Source organism: Globicephala melas, chromosome X (assembly GCF_963455315.2).
Source record: "Globicephala melas chromosome X, mGloMel1.2, whole genome shotgun sequence".
In the NCBI taxonomy this organism is placed as follows: Eukaryota; Metazoa; Chordata; class Mammalia; order Artiodactyla; family Delphinidae; genus Globicephala; species Globicephala melas.
In genome coordinates, this window is record NC_083335.1 from 11200574 (window position 1) to 11216371 (window position 15798).

Sequence of the window (15798 nt, forward strand, 5' to 3'; positions counted from 1 at the left end):
GCACCAGCCATAGTTCAAGTGCTCCATAGCCACATGGCCCCACATTGGACAGCGCAAATCTAGAGCATTTCTAGCATCTCAGAAAATTCTATTGGACTGTGCTGATCTAGAGCCAGACTACCTGGGTTTGAAACCAAACTCTGCTATTTACGAGCAGTGTGATCTTGTGCAAGTTACCTAACCTTTCTGTGCATCGGTTTCCTCCTTTATAAAACTGGGGCGGTCATATTATTGACCCCATAGGGTTTTTTAAACAGATCAATGTAGATAAAGCGCTTAGAACAGGGTCTGGCATACAGTAGGTTCTCATTAGGTGCTTTAGGCATCAGGGGCTTCTAGGAGACAAGTAACGTTTTATTTCTTAACCTGGGTGGTGACTTAATGCGTGTTCACTTTATAGTTATTCTTTAAATATATATATATATATATAATTTATGCACTCTTTTGTATTCATTTTTTAAATTGAAGTATAGTTAATTTACAATGTTGTGTTAGTTTCAAGTGTACAGCCAAGTGATGCAGTTATACATACATACACACACATATACACACACATATATATGTCCTTTTTCAGATTCTTTTCCATTATACGTTACCTCTTTTGTATTCACAGTATATTTTGCAACAAAAATTGTTTCCTAAAAAGAGTGAGAGAAGGGAGGTGAAAAAGTAAACCCAGAGGGTGGAGGCTAAACTGGGGAGAAGAACAGACCTAAGAAGGTGGTATGTTGGAGGAGGTGGGCAGAAGGGAGGAAAGGGTTTCTTTTAGGGTTGGGGAGACATGAAAATGTTCTAGGTTGAGGAGACAGGTGTGGGAGGTCTGAAAGGTACGAGAGAGAGGAGGTGATGGATGGTGTGAGGTCTTGAAGGCGGCAGGAGAGAAGAGATTAAGCACTGGGGTAGGTGTTACCCTTGGAAGGAAGAGGGTCACTTCTTTGTCCCAGGCCGGAGGAAAGGAAATAGGAACAGGTGATGTTATTGCTAAGAGGGAGAAGGGAGGGAAAGTGAGGGCGTCCCTGGGTTTGGGCTTCTCTGTGGATTGGAGGAGAGGCTGTCTGCTGAGGGTGGAGGGGCAGGCGTGGGGTCGGGAGGGAAGAACAGCTTCGGTGAAGAGCAGCCTTTATGAAGAACAGAAATAATTGCTGAGTGGACTAGAAACAAGTTAAAAAGTGACTAGCGGAGTTGAGAACCCAGGTAGAGTTAGATTTTTCTTCCCTTCGTCCAGGAGGTTAGGCACGCCAGAGATGCTGGATAAAACTGAGCAACTTTAGGTTAAGACCTAGCTGGACAGAAAGTACCATGTACTCCAAGCCCACTAGGGGGCAGCCTTTGGTAGGTCACTAGAGATTGGACAAAGTTTCCCATCCTCACAGGGATCTGGGATAGACAGCATCAGAATTAGGCTGGGGTGCCCTTGGAGATAATCCAGCTGGACCTCCTCTTGGTGAAGATGGGGAGATGGCAGCCAGATAGGGTCGCGGACAGGACTTGCCCAGGTGACACTGTGGCCACACTGGGATCAGAACCCAGGGCTTTGGACTTCTAATCTTCCATTCCTTCTGCCGGACCTGGCTGCCTCTTCTTCTCCAGTGTGTGGAAGGAGGGTAGTGGAGGGTAGGGATGAGTGTGCCAGGACACCATCCAACGGGTACATATAAGTACCCTAGTGCCAGGCAAGGTATGGAGCAGTGGGGGCCTGAGTGCCAGAATCCTGTCCTGTTTTCCAATTTCCTCCCACCAGAGGAACCTATCTCCAGTTTATCCTGAATCCTTAGATCGAGGCTGAAAAGACGGTTACGGAAGGGCTCATCCACCGGCTAGAGACATGAGTCTGAAGGTGCTGGGGGTTGGACTGTACCCTGCGGTGCCAGCTGGCAGTTCTCAGTCCCGCTATGTGGTTGTCCCAGCACCTTTCTCACTGTGACACTGGAGGTGAAGCAAAGTGGCCAAAAATGCACATGGAGGTCAGTGTACACGTGTGCATTCAGCCCGTTGCTGACTGACAGCTCAGCTAGTGTACTTAGCAGCTGCTTGGCTGGCCTGGGAACTTTACGTGCCCTGTAACTGCACGTGGGCAAAACCAGCTCACTAAACGACCACGCGATGACTACTGCCTGGCCGCATGGGGCGCGTTGGTGCACAGTCTGGCTGGCAAGCAGCCCCTATGTCCTAAACCTAGTAGGTGCTTGATCAATATTTGCTGACTGGGACTCTCCTGGTGGTCCAGTTGTAAAGAATCTGCCTTCCAATGCAGGGGATGCCGGTTTGATCCCTGGTCAGGGAACTAAGATCCCACGTGCTGCGGGGCAACTAAGACCGCGTGCCACAACTACTGAGCCCGCATGCCTCATCTAGAGAGAGAAAACCCGCATGCCACAACTAGAGAGAAGTCCAAGCGCTGCAACGAAGAACCCGCGCACCACAACAAAAGATCCTGCATGCCGCAACGAATATCCCGTGTGCCGCAACTAAGACCCGACGCAGCCAAAAATAAACATACATAAATGAATAAATAAAATATACATTAAAACAACAACAACAACAATATTTGCTTTCTGGCTAGCTGGCTGGTCGGCCAGCTCACTGGCTGTCTGCCTGCCTCTCTGTGTCTATCTGATTGTCTGCGCTGGCTGACCAGGTTCTGTTCTCTGGGGCCATACCTGGTGGATGTCATCCATTCCGTTGCTTGCAAACTCAAAGATCAGGTCACTGGGCTGCAGAGTAATAGCCATGCTGTCTTCTCAGAGAGCTGACTGCAGGATCCGCAGGGCCCTCTGGAGGCGTGGGGTTTCCTAAATGAAGAGATGCTGTACCTTGGAGCCTAGAGCCCACACCACGAGCCACGGTAAAATAGGGGTTGTAGAGAGCTGGAGTAGGTGGTGGCCTAAGCCAGGTTCAAGGCTGCATGCTGAGCTGGGCCAAGCGCAGGAGCGACCTACAGAGAAGGGAGAGACGGGGCAGTGAGTAAGTCACCTTCCTTGAGCTCTGTTCCTAGGACAGACTGCCAGAAGAGGGATAGCCAAAAGTGGAGGACAGTGGGAGCAGAAGGGGGAGGGAAAAGAAAAGGAGGCAGGTAAGGAAAGAAGGAAGAAGAGAAAATTGAGTCGCCTTGAGAGGGAAGAGGCTGAGCCTCGATGCCAGTCTGGGTCACCAGCATCTGCACCTGAGCTGGCCTCCCTCCCTTCCCACGCCCTCTGGAGAAGGTGAGAGATAGCGGGAGTTCGGGCTCTCTCCACTCTGAAGATTAATCCCCAGGATGCGGCCACAGGGGAAGCCAGGGGCAGCCCATCTGGCCTCATGGATGGAGCATGAAGAATCCCTACAGTACCCTTGGCTGGGGAAAGAATCTGCGTGCGAGACTTGGGGTGGGGACATTTGGGCGCACAGGATGGTCTTCTAGGCTCTGCCTGGCTTGGTTTGCCTTGGGAGTAGAGGCCACTGAGTTCTGAAGGGCAGAGTCCACAGTGGAAGTCATGTCTCACTGTAGGGGTTGTGTTGTCAGGGCCAGTGACAGCCTGACCCTGCTTGAGGGGATGGGACTCTCAGACTCAACCACGCCTCCAGAGAGCCTGGAGACAGAGGGACAGGTGGGCCGCATGTCCTGTGCTCTCGTCACCACCCAGCCACCGCCGCCGCCCGCCAGAGATGATGGCCTCTGTGCCATATGTGGCTTGCGCTCTTGGTTTAGCTTTGCTTTCAGTTTCAATACTGAACTGTCACCCTGGGAACCGGCGAGGAGAGCCGCAGCTGGGGGAAGGGCGCAGGGGACCTTCCCCATCGTCCAGGGCCAGCTCAGGGCCCCCCTCTTCCAGGAGATCTGTCTGCTGCAGTCCACACGTCTGTCCTCTGTGGCACTCACAGTCTGTACCTCGGGTGCTCACATGGCACCCGGGCCTCTGATTGTTTCCTGTGCTCGCTGCCCTTCTCGAGGCGTCTGCGCAGCACCCAGGCCTGCCTCCCAGAGCCCTGGCTCCCCTCCCACGCCCCTCCCTCCCCTCCCACGCCCCTCCCTCCCCTCCCACGCCCCTCCCTCCAGCGCGGTCAGCATCTCCAGCCCCAACACTCAGGTAGCACGGCTTTGGCCCCGAGGGTTCTGCTCTGCGTGGTACCCGCGTGTGTGTAGGTGTGGCAGGTCTACGAACAGCCTGGTTCAACCATAAGCGTCTGAAGAACTGGCTCCACGCACCATAGGAGGAGCGACACACTTGACCCCCAGCTCCTCGACACTCCTTTGGCTGTGTCAGGGTGGCAAAACCTTCTCCTGGCCCGTAAAGAAAGGAGGAACTTCAGAGAGGGACAAAGGGGAGGAAAGGGAGGGGGATATCACGGGTGACCTCCCTGATGAGCACTCTCCCCCACAGGAGACACCCAGGCCTCTCCCACTTCCTTTCCGTTAGCCCACAGGGCTGGCTCCGCCCCCCCCCCACACCTTTCCACCCACCCCCAAGCAAAAACTTTGAGAAGTCTCTCAAGTCAACGTGGCAGGTCTTATTAGTTTCCCTTTGGGTGAATGAGAGGCTGAGCCCTGCTAGCACGGCTTTCCACCACCACCACCACCCCGCCCCCCCCCACCTGCACGTGACCCGGGAGCCTGTGGCCTCCTGGAGAAGCCTCCCAGGGCCATTTATGCTTGGAAGGTCTGTCTCCCCCAGCCAAAGTGCCCCAAGGCCCGCATTCCGCAGCTCCCGCCCTCCCACAGGCCAGCCGTCTGCCCCCAGGAAGCATTCTCATACTAATCAAATGAAAGGCGATCACTTTCACCTAATCCCACTTTGTCTAAACATGAAACTCCTGTGTCTGCCCCTCTCTCCTCCGAGGTCATTCCGCCATGGCCTTTCCCTCCAGGTTTGCTCATCAGTTTGGCTTCTCTTCACAGTTCTGTGCACCTCCCTTACCTCCCCCATTAGAACGTGGCTTCACTGAGGGCATGGATGAAACTTTAGCACCTTGCACGGTGCTGGGCATGTAGCAGGCGCTCAATGTATGTTTGTGGAACGAACACATGAATGAATGGTACTGGTCAGCTAGTACCAGTGAGGTGTGTTTTCTGGGCAATAAGTATACCCATGCATACACTGGGTGTGGGGTGGGTGTCACGTGCTCTAGCTTACAGGGGAGAGAGAAACGTGTGCGCTCTGTGTGTGTTACATCTGTGTATTTCTGCACTGTAATTTACAATGGGGGAGCTCGGGAGGGGGTTTGCTGTGGGTATGCAAACACACTGTAGATATACATACGTGCAGGGTGTGGGGATATGTGCGTGAGAGCCTCTGTGTGTCAAAGGGCTCTGGTCCTGTCTGGGCCAGCACAGCCACAAGCTCAGTCGTCGGTTCCTCCTCCGCCAGGCCTGCCTTTGTGAGAATGACAAGCCCGAGCTAATACTGGCTGCACACCAAGCTGATGCCGGCTGGCAGAAGCTGGCTGTGGTGGAGTGGGCCGGGGCGGGGCCCAGGGTTCTGCTGGCGAGACGGCCGCCACGGCCACCTGGCCCCACACACGGAAAACTCAAAGTCCTCTTGCTTCCCAGGAGAAGAATGCCAGTAGCAGAATGTGTACGTGGCCCATGGGTCCTTGGGGTGAGCCCCCACCAGGCCCGCTCTCCTAGGGGGGTGGTGGGAGAGGGAAGGCAGCTCCCACTGGATTGGATGGAACCCTTGGCTATCAAGGCAAAAAGGAGAGGTTTGAAATACAAGATAGAGACAAATCCAATTGCCGTCTTTAGGTATCAGCGTGTCTAAATATCCAAATTCAGGACTTGGTTGGTGCAGGTCCCAACGGCCCAGAATTGTGGCTACTGTGGGGCTGCAGCCAGCACCCAAGGCTGATCCTGGTCTCTTGTTCTGCCCGAGAGCTCTAGCCTGAAGTTAAGGTGAAGAGGTGTGTGGGGTGGGGGTGGGAAGCTAAGAAAAGTCTCCCCTCACCCCCATGGAACCTTCCAGTCCAGAAGGTTTCACCCTTCCCCCTTCAGATGTTTGAGGATTTGAAAGTGAGAGGTGGGGAGAGGCGCATTTGCATGTTCACTCACTCTCCCCCAAGTCCCTCAAAATAACCTCCCTCTCCCAGGAACCTGAAACCAAAGAAGCCACCAGCACAAGAAGGCCCGCCCTGCTGGAGGCCGGGGAGGCCCGCACAGGGGCTCCCCTCCCTGGCGTCCTTACAGACGCCCTGGGACACACATTCACTGGCCTAGAGCCCTGGACACCGTCTCATGGGTGAGTGGGGGGCTAGGAAGGTCCACAAGGACACTTGGCTCAAGGAATCGGGCACCTGGTTACCCTTAGTAACCGGTGCTGAGTTCCTCCCACCCCGCCCCATCATTGCAAAGCTCACAGCTGGCTCCAGTCAAAGTCCACTCCCAGGGTGGCAAGAGCTCCACTCCCTTTGAGGCCACTGCAGTATCCCTGGCTCCCATGGCCTGTCCTACTTGGGCTGAAAGCAAAGCCTTTGTGAGAGCATATGGCCCCCGGCCTGTGTGTGTGCACACGCACGCCACAGGAGGGAGCAAGAAAGCGAGGGTGCCCACACCCCCCGCCTGCAAACACACACCTCTGGTTCTCTGTGGTTGTGATTGCATTTCAAAACCAAAATAGCAAAACAGAAGTGGTTTGGGCTGTTCCTGCGTCATCACAGCTGGGCCCCCTTCAGACGTACAGACCCTTTCTGGGGCTGTCACTGGAACATGTCAAGCGGTGTCCAGCACCCACCCATCTGGGCCTCCCCTACAGGAAACAGCCCCTATGTGAAAGCCACGTCCACAGTCTCCATGGAGCAAGTTTAAATCTACACCCGTTCGGCTGAGCCAATGGCTCTCACAGAATCACTAATAACACCCGTGGCATTTTCACACACGCCGGCAAACATGGGGGCCAGATGGTCAGCTGGGCCCACAGAGCAGAGTTCTCCAGTTCCTCGCCCTCTCGCAGCCAGCTCTCACTCCTGAAATACCCCGTCCTCCCTGAAACCTTTCTGGAATTCTCTGGAAAGGAAGTGACAATTTCCTTCATGCCATTTCCCACTCCCTCAACACCCCGCCCCCACAACCACAAACAAAATGGAAACTACCCCAGGAACAGCTGTACCCTCTACTTAAAAACAGCCCCTCCTCCAATAGTCATCACGCTGCACGTTTGCACACTGCACCACATGACCAATGGCGTGTATTTAAGAGGCAGAGGGCCAGACTCGGGGGTCCAGTCTGTAGCCATGGACGTAGCAGAAGTAAGCCAAGTGTGGGACTCCTGCACAACCTTGGTCCAACTAGAGCTGGACTCCAAGCAGCCAGCTAGACCCCCCTCCTCGAACAGATGCCCAGCGAAGGGGCCCCGGCCACAGCTATTTTGTCAGCTTCTTCTCCTCTATTCCTGCCTTCTTACCACTCCCTCCATTTGAGATGAAATCAGGAAGAGGGAGGGAAAAAAATAAAGGTTTTGCAAGCTCTGTTGGTTGGGGTTTCTCTGCGCTTATTTACAAGAAACCCAGTTTCCTTCCTTGGCCCTCGGTCACTGCCTGATTCCCGTGTATGGTTTGTCACAGCTCTGATGGTAAGGCAGGCCCAGAGCTCCTCTCCAACTGCCCCTGCCCTTTCTCAGCTCTAGGCCTGCCCCTACTTTCCCGCCAGAGCTGGCGCACTGGAGGAGGGGTCAGGGCTGCAGGTCGCAGGCACAGAGACGTCTGCTCCTCTTTCTCCAGGAGACCCAACAAGAGGTGTGACCCCGGAAAAGTCAGCCATCTTTCTGGGCTGTGGTCTCTGTCATCCTTAAGATGGGTGAGGGCTGAGGGGAATCCAGGCCTAGCAGCTGCTCACCAGGGAGTCTCGGGTGAATGAAGATGGTGGTGGGAAAGTGCTTTGAAAATTAAAACACACTCATTCAGATGATGAGTTCCAGGTGACCTCCCAGAGAGCAAGGGGGCTGGGGATCCCATTAAGCTCCTGGATGCCCCCCATGGCTCTAGAACATAGATAGGGTGGGCTGCAGGCTTCCAGTTGTTGGCTTGGAAGGGGCTGGCTCCTCTCCTGGGATGGGGGCCCTGTAGGGAGGGACAGGCTGCTGTGGTTGAAGGAGTGCTCCCAGTCCCCTGTCCTCACCACCTCCAACCAGCCCTAGCCCTCTGGGTTGTGGTTATGTGGCAAGAGCACTGAAGAAGCCCCAGTGGGATGGGGGGAGGGCTATGACAAAGGGAACCTATTTCCCCAGCTGTCCTGACTCCCAGGGGCCTGGCCTGAGAAAGCCAAAAGAGCGCTCCCTGGAGGTGCCTGCAGCCACCACACCCTCATCTCCGGAGCTCCAGGGACCAGCAGGAGGCAGAGGGGCACCAAGCGCTCCTGGGAAGCGAAGAACAAGTCAGTGATGGGGAGAACATGCTGCGGGAAAGCGGGCAAAGCCAAATCCAGGCCAGCTACTGAACCCCAGCGGGGTGCGCTGCCAGCCACAGCCTAGAAGACCCCAGAAGTCCCTGCAGACTGTAAGGGCACGGGCTTCCCAGCGAGAGGACCCAGCTTTGCCTTGGGGCTTAGGCAGGTCACCCTCTTCCTCCGGGAAACGAGGCCATCCTCCCTAGCTCACGGGATTGTTGTGGAAGGCCAGCAGGTCAATGTAGGTGAGAGCCCTGTGTTACCCCCTAAGTGTGTTTTTAGATTTCCTGGTCAGATCCGTGTCTCTTTGGCTGAGGTCATGCATTAAGCATTCAGGATATCTTTACCTAGATGGACAGGAAGAAAGGGAAATGGAGTGGTGGGATGAAATGGAGGCTGAGGGGGGGACATAACCAACAATCATCAAACATGGTGGAGAGCGGAAACCAGTGTGACTATGGGGAGGAGGTGGGACTGGCTGGGGGGGCAGGGAAATCAGGGGGATAAGTGCATAGGCCTCGATTCACCAGGTGATGGAATTTGAACTTGATCTGGAAGGCAACTGGGAGTTACTGTTGATTCTTGAGCAAGGGAGGGGCATAAAGCAAGCAGTTCCCAAGGAAGATCAGTTTGTTCTGAGTGCATGAGTGGAGGAGATGGAAGGGGACCAGGTGGGGCACCTGGAGCCAAGGAGGTGAATCCCAGGGCCACCCTGAAGGAATAAAATGACAGAGTACAGGGCCATACAGTAATTGCAGAGACCTCAAGATTGCAACCTGTTCTTGCTGTGAGAATTGTAAAAGATAGAGTGACTGGGGCAGGAAATATGGCAAGAACATGAGCTCAGTTTGGACATTTTGAAGTTGGGATTATCTTGAAAAATCCAGGATTAATGGTGGAAAAAAGAGGGCCCAGACAGTCATTTTGCTAAACACACACACACACACACACACACACACACGAACACGCACACGCACACGCACACACACACCCTGGCGGGTGGGGCCTCGACAGGCCTTCAGTGGCCAGAGGAGCAGGCCTGGCCTGGCGAGGCTGGCATTCTGGACACTGTAGCAGAAAGCTGCATGTGCTGAATGAAAATGCTTCGAATGGCACACACTCCACCCCCACCCCTGCCCCCAGTAAGGCCTGCCTGCTTCCACGGGGGGTGGGGGGGGATGGGCGGGGGACAGACACACTGACCAGAGACTAATTAAATTTATTAGTGGGTTTTTTAGAAGCTGGGGCAATCTGTGGCTGGGCACCAAAAGGATATTAAGTCAGATAACTTTTATTGAAGGGACAGTGTTCTTTGTCTAGGCCCCTGCCAGCATGTGTCCTAGAAACGAATGCAGAGGCTCCCTGCTGGGATCTGGGGCTCCCCCAGGTGGGAGGGGTGGCGCGGGGTTTGAGACCTGCTTGGCTCTTGGTGCCCCTTCCAAACGCCCCCTTCCCCTACTGGCTACTTTCCAGGCAAGGAAAAGCAAGGGGCAGTCCAGCGTCCCCTGCACAGAGAGGCGGGCTCGAGAAAGCATGAGGTGGAAAGAGCCTACAGGCTGGGCTGGGCAGACAGGGAGGGCACCTTCAGCCCCGATGTAACCGGGAGCTCGCGGGGGCTCCTCCCTCCCCCTCCCCCACATGGCTGAAAGCCTCTCCTTGACTCAGTCTCAGGATGTCAAAGTTAAAAGGGACCTGAAAGATCATGGCATCCATCCTTCCTGTCATCCAACTGCAGACACCGAGTTCTCGAGGAAAGAGAAGTGACTTGCTCAAGGTCACACAGCTAGTTGCCGTGACTCCCAGGTGACCTTTCTTTCTCCCCTCCTCATTGTCTCTCCGGCATCCTCAAAAAAGCCAACCCTTTCCTTTGGTGATAACAGACAGCAGCCAAAGACCCAGGGCTGGCAAATAACAATGAGGCCACACATGTGCAGAACACATTTAACATTCGCAATGACTTCCCCACCTCTGCGTCTTTGTTCACACTGTCCCCTAGGCCTGATATGCCCTTCCCCAATTTCTGCAGCGCCAATTCCCACACGATGTTCAAGATCTGAAGCAAATGTCACCTCCTTTACAAAGCTTTACCTGCTTCTTCCTCACCTGATATATCTCCTCCTCCTTCTCCTCTTCTTAACACCTTAGCTTGACTTACATTAAAGCAGGGGGTCTGCAAACTATGGCCCATGTGCCAAATCCAGCCCACCGTCTTCTTGTGTGGCCAGTGAGCTAAGGACGGTTTTTGTATTTTTTTAAGGATTGGGGAAAAAAATCAAAAGAACAATATTTCCTGCCACAGAAGAATTGTATGAAGTCCAAATTTCAGCGTCCACAAAGAAAGTTTTATTGGAATGCAGCTACATGCATTCGTTTACGTATTGTCTGTGGTGGTTCTGCATCGTAAGTTGAGTTGCTGTGACAAGAGTTCACATGGGCCGCAAAGGCTAAACTACTTACTATGTGGTCCTTTCAGGAAAAGTTTGCTGACTCCTGGACCAAAGGCTTCACTCCCCTCCAGAGTGAATAAATTCAAGCTCCTTTCGTAGAAGAATGTCACGGAGACTCACAGGTGCCTGGAGGGAGGCATGGAACATCAAGTACAAACTGCCAATTTTCATCAGAAAGTCCTAGCCCTGGCTCTGCCCACGGTGTGACCTTGAGCAAGTCACTTTTGCTTTGTTGGCCTCAGTTTCCTCAGCTGCACAGCGAGGGGGGTTGGACTGGATGGCCTCAGGCCCTTTCTAGCCCTACAATTTAGAGACTCAGCAATCTGCTGCATTTGCAACTCACAGTTTTGAGCAGGCACCATTCTGATCATTTTCTCTCAGAACAAGACCTTACAGAAGGTTCCCCTGCCCAGCTGTGGCTTTCCCTACCATTGTGGGCCCCCTCACTTATACTCACGTGCCCCGCCCGACCCTTCCCTTCTGCTGACCTGTCTGCCCTTCTCTCCGAACTCCTCTTCCGGCAAAATGAACATGGCCTCCTCTGAGGAAGCACCGCCCCCCCTCACCCGGTGGTCCAGGAGCCTCCATTTTGCGGGGTGGGGTGGAGGCAGGGAAAGAAGGGCTCTCGGCTCTCCTCGGCCTCGCAGGGCCCACAGCAGACAGGCAGTGGAGCAGGAGATAGGGCCAGCCCTCCCCGCACCCCTGCTCTGCCAGAGGAAACAGCCCCTCTCTGCCACTTCCTGTCCCAGGGGTTTCAGCAGTTTCCCCTTCAGGGCCTGCGGGCCCTCCCAGCCCCGCCCCTGCCCCACACAGGTCAGAGAGTGCAGAGAGGGGAGGGGCCCTGTGGGTGAGTGGGGAGGATCCCTCACAGGAAGGCTGAGGAGACAGCTGTCTACACAAGGGGACGCCCCAGCAGCTCCTCTGCCAGCCTGCTTGGGCTGGGGGAGCCGGGACCTGGGAGGGAGATGGGACTGTCTCCACAAACCCTCTCCTGTTAGCAGATGAGTACACATGAGCTCATCACCTCACCTAGCGATCACCTTGGAGAGCACAGTGAGCCTGCTGGGTGAAAGAGTGGGCTGTAAATGCTGAGGTCAGTTCTGCCTGGGCTGAGGACCAGCCCTGGGTGGCTTCAGATGGAGAGACGGGTTGAAGCGAGAGAGCCTGGGGAAACCAGGCCAACCACGGTGGTTAATTCGGAGCAGCAGGTGACACTGAAATCAATGGCACGTCAAAACTTTGCATGATTTTGTCCCTAGCGCCGATGGACAGAGGCAACAATGGAGAACAAAGTATTCTATTACATGCGGGTCAAGGGTAGTGGCATTTTCTGGGTGATGGAACAGGAAGCTATCACGTTCCACAGCCGCTGCTGATTTGGTGTGGTGACTTCTACTTGTAAATACCTCCCAGTTGCCTTTGCAAGGTGGGGCTCCTAGCAGTGGGGCTGTGAGCCCGTGAGGGATCCGGGCAGGTGACCGGAAGCTCTGCCAGGCCTTCCCAAGGCAATAGGTCAGAGGAGCAGTAGTAGCCTGAGGCTCTGCACCTCTGCCCAGTTGTCAGTCCCCCTGAAGACAAGTTAGAAGTACATGATGATGGTTCTAGAAGCCTTGGTGCCTGGGATGGGGTCCTAATAGTGGATAGACACAACCACCTTGGCCCCCTGTGGTAATAGTGTTCCATGAGGTTCAAGTAGCAGTGAGCGAAGCTAAGGGTAAGGGGACCCCTAGAAATGATGGTCTGAATGGGCCAACGAAAAGGGATGGGAAGATGGTCTCCCGGCTCTGAGAGGTCATCTTCTTGTGCTTTTGGCTAAGAGCCCTGACCAGCCAGGCCTCCTGTCAATAGAACAGTCTGGCTTCGCCCCCTCTCCCCTCCCTCCATGCCTCCAGAGCCAAAAAGACCCAGCGCCCCTGCGATAGAGCCCCATCGCCCCTGAGGGGCGTGCCCGCTCCATCCCGCAAGTTGGAGTAAATACTGCTTCACAGCTGATATGGAGGATGCCAAGGAAGCCTCAGAGACAACATCTGGATGTGCACCCGGGCTCCTGCCAGCCCCTCCCTACATCTGCAGTGCAAACCCAGGGACAGGGTTTGGTTACAAGCCCAACTCAAAGCTGGTGGCATGTGTTTGGAAAGCACACCTGACTGGGCGGAGCGGGTGGAAGCACTTGAGACCGGTGCCAGCTCAGGGCAAGCGCTTGCGGGGTTGGCACTGATCTGAGCTAGTGTTGGACCCGGGATGGCGGGTGTAGCCACTGTGGCCTCAACCGTGGGCATGTTGCAGGAGGGGCAGAGTGGCGTGGGTACTCATTTAAAGTGGGCAAGATTTTCTTTTGTGCCCTCTGATATCACTCCAGCCTGTTTCCTCTGCTTCTGGGGAAGGGGACCGAACAGTAAAAATTACAGGGTGACAGGGTGGAGCATAGGGAAGATGGCACGGATTTACATTTATTGGGTACAAGCCGCGGGGCTGGTGTCGCGCCAGTCACTTGCCGTAGGGCTATCTCCTTTCATTCTTACAGCATCGCAAAGTAGCTAGTCAGTGGCAGAGCCCGGGTTTGAACCCAGGTTTATTTCCAACTAGTACGCTCTTTGAACTTTGTTTCCAGTTACATCTCTTTTGGTAATAATCCTGTTTTAATAGTTCCATTTTACAAGCAGGAGAAGTGAGGCTTAGAAAAGATGAGGTAACAGGACCAAGGTCACACTGCCTGTCAAGAATGGAGGCAGAACTCAAACCCAGGCCTGTGTGACCTCAGAGTCTGTGCTTTTTCCCACTGCTCCATGCTGGCGACCACCTGCTCAGATTCCTAGCTCCGAGCTTGCTCACAACACCCAACGTTGAAGGCTCGGAGCCCCTACGATGTCCTTCAACAAAAGCTTCCCAGGCCTGTGTCCCAGATGCCTCAAAGCTCCATCTGATAGGTGAAACGTAACTTTCTGGGCAAAATGGTGACGAGTTGAGCCCCTGTGGCCAGCTGTGGAGGAGAGGTATTGTGGAGTACAAGGCTTCCGGCTCTGTTGATGAAGGAGGCTGACTCTATTCCTGTACCTCAGGAGACTACTGCTTCCAGAGTGTTGCTGGCTTCAGACCTGGAGTGGCTTAGGCATGGTCCCTGCCCCATAAATATACACTTGCTCTCGCCTTACACATAATTTAAGTCTGGGTTCTTATCTCAGGGTGTTGGTTCACATGTTTTTTCAAATATTTATGGAAAGTCAGCCCTGAACACCTCATAGGTGCCAGGTCTGTGGCCAGGGGCCTATCGCTGGGCCCACCCCATTCTCTGTGGTAGGGTCTATTTGTATTTAAGTTCCCGGTAAGCTGGGTTAGCCCATCTGCCTAAACAACATTGCTGGGTTTTTTTCCCCTTAAAACACTCCTATAGCCAGTGTCTCTTCAAAATTGAGGCTCGGAGGTTGGGGGAAAATGGGGAGTGACTGCTAATGGGTATAGAGTTTCTTTATGGGGCAATAAAAATATTCTAAAATGGGTTGTGGTGAAGGACATACAACTCTGTGAGTATACAAAAAGGCATTGAATTATATACTTTAATTGGGTGAATTGTATGGTATTGAATTATAATTATATCTAATAAAGCTGTTATTAAAAAAAAAAAGTGGCCCAGAGAGGGCTCACTCAAGGCCACACGCAAGTTCATAGAACAGCTCAGGCCAGACTCCAGGTCTTCGGAGTTCTGATTCTGATTCTCCTCCCATCAGCCTCCCCATAACCCTGAACAAGCATAACTGCTGAGGTTCAGCGAGTGTGCAAGGCAGCCCTATGCATGAGGGTTGGCGGCTGGATCTAGAGCAACAGGGTAGGAGTAGAAAATGCTCTAGAGCTGGGGCTTCAACTTAGGTCTCCATGAGCGTGGCCAAGTTCCTGCCCATCTCTGAGACCCAGCGGCCCCATCTGTTAAGTGAAGTGGATGAGTCTGGTGATCCTTTGCAAAAGGCTCCACCAGCTCTGACCGTCTGCAGTTCTAATTATAAAGCCCTGCAGGATGGAAGAGACTGGCATGTTGGATACAGGGCTCTTCTTGGAGTGCTGCAGGGGGCCTGGACACAATTAGGTGTTCCAGCTGATGTTCCTCATGCAGAGTGACGACCAGGACTTTCCCATGAGAGTCAGATGCTTTCAGAGTATTCCACTGCTGAGTTTCTCTATGGGGGGGGGGGTAGCTGGTCCTGATTTCACTCCCCCCCACCGCCCCTGCCCACCAGCAGTGCTAGGTGGTAGAATAACCCATAATAGAGACCCATTGATCATGTCCTTTGGAGATGTCAGGAATCAGGTTCTTGGCCTGGCCCCTAGGCAGCCCCACCGCGTGCTAAGCTTGCCTCCGTGGTGGAGGGAATGACTGCTGATGGCCACCAGTCTAGTCCCCACTGGACAGGATGTTTCCACATCAAGCCCCACTTCCTGCAGCTAGGCCTGGGCTCCGGTTTCCCCCTTCTCTTGCCATGTGGTTGCCTGCCCTCTGCCCCCTCCCCTTGCTGGGTGTTTACAGGCTGCCTTATCAGCCTGGGGAATCTGGGCCTCACCCAGTCGGCTGCCCTGCCCCGCCCGGCACAGCCAGCCTGCCCAGGGCCCTACCTGCTGTGGTTTCGTCACTCCAGGCAGGCACCCCTACACCCCTCGCAGGCAGGGGCTGTGGATGAGAGCTTGCTGCCTGCCGGAGTCAGAGCTGAATATTCATAGCGCGTCGTCCACCTTGTACAAGCTGGGGGAGGGTATGCCCTCTTTCTACATTGTCACTGTCTCTATCTGCAGGCTCTCGGGACAGAAATGAGGCGCTCGGGCTGCTGAGGAGGCTAACTTTGGCCTGGAGAGCCTCGACGGCTCTTCTGTTCTCAGCCACAAAGAGGTGAGCAGGGGGCTGGGGGCGCAGCAGTAGGCTGGAAGGCTCTGAGTGTACAGACAGTTGGTTGTTTTTTTTTTTAACTGCAGAGTACTGTAAACACCTCACGCTACAGGTGGGGCGGAATGAGG

At 54.2% G+C, this 15798-nt stretch overlaps 1 protein-coding gene across 2 annotated transcripts in view; it reads right to left on the reverse strand.

Annotated features, from left to right (window-relative positions):
* Positions 1-15798, reverse strand: part of ELF4 (E74 like ETS transcription factor 4) — a 36806-nt gene that overhangs the window by 7787 nt on the left and 13221 nt on the right. For both annotated transcript variants that reach the window (XM_030844890.2, XM_030844889.3), the window contains exon 2: positions 2661-2935. In XM_030844890.2, the coding sequence (XP_030700750.1) occupies positions 2661-2732 (72 nt within the window). In that variant the 5' untranslated portion in view covers positions 2733-2935. The remainder of the gene's footprint in view (positions 1-2660; positions 2936-15798) is intronic.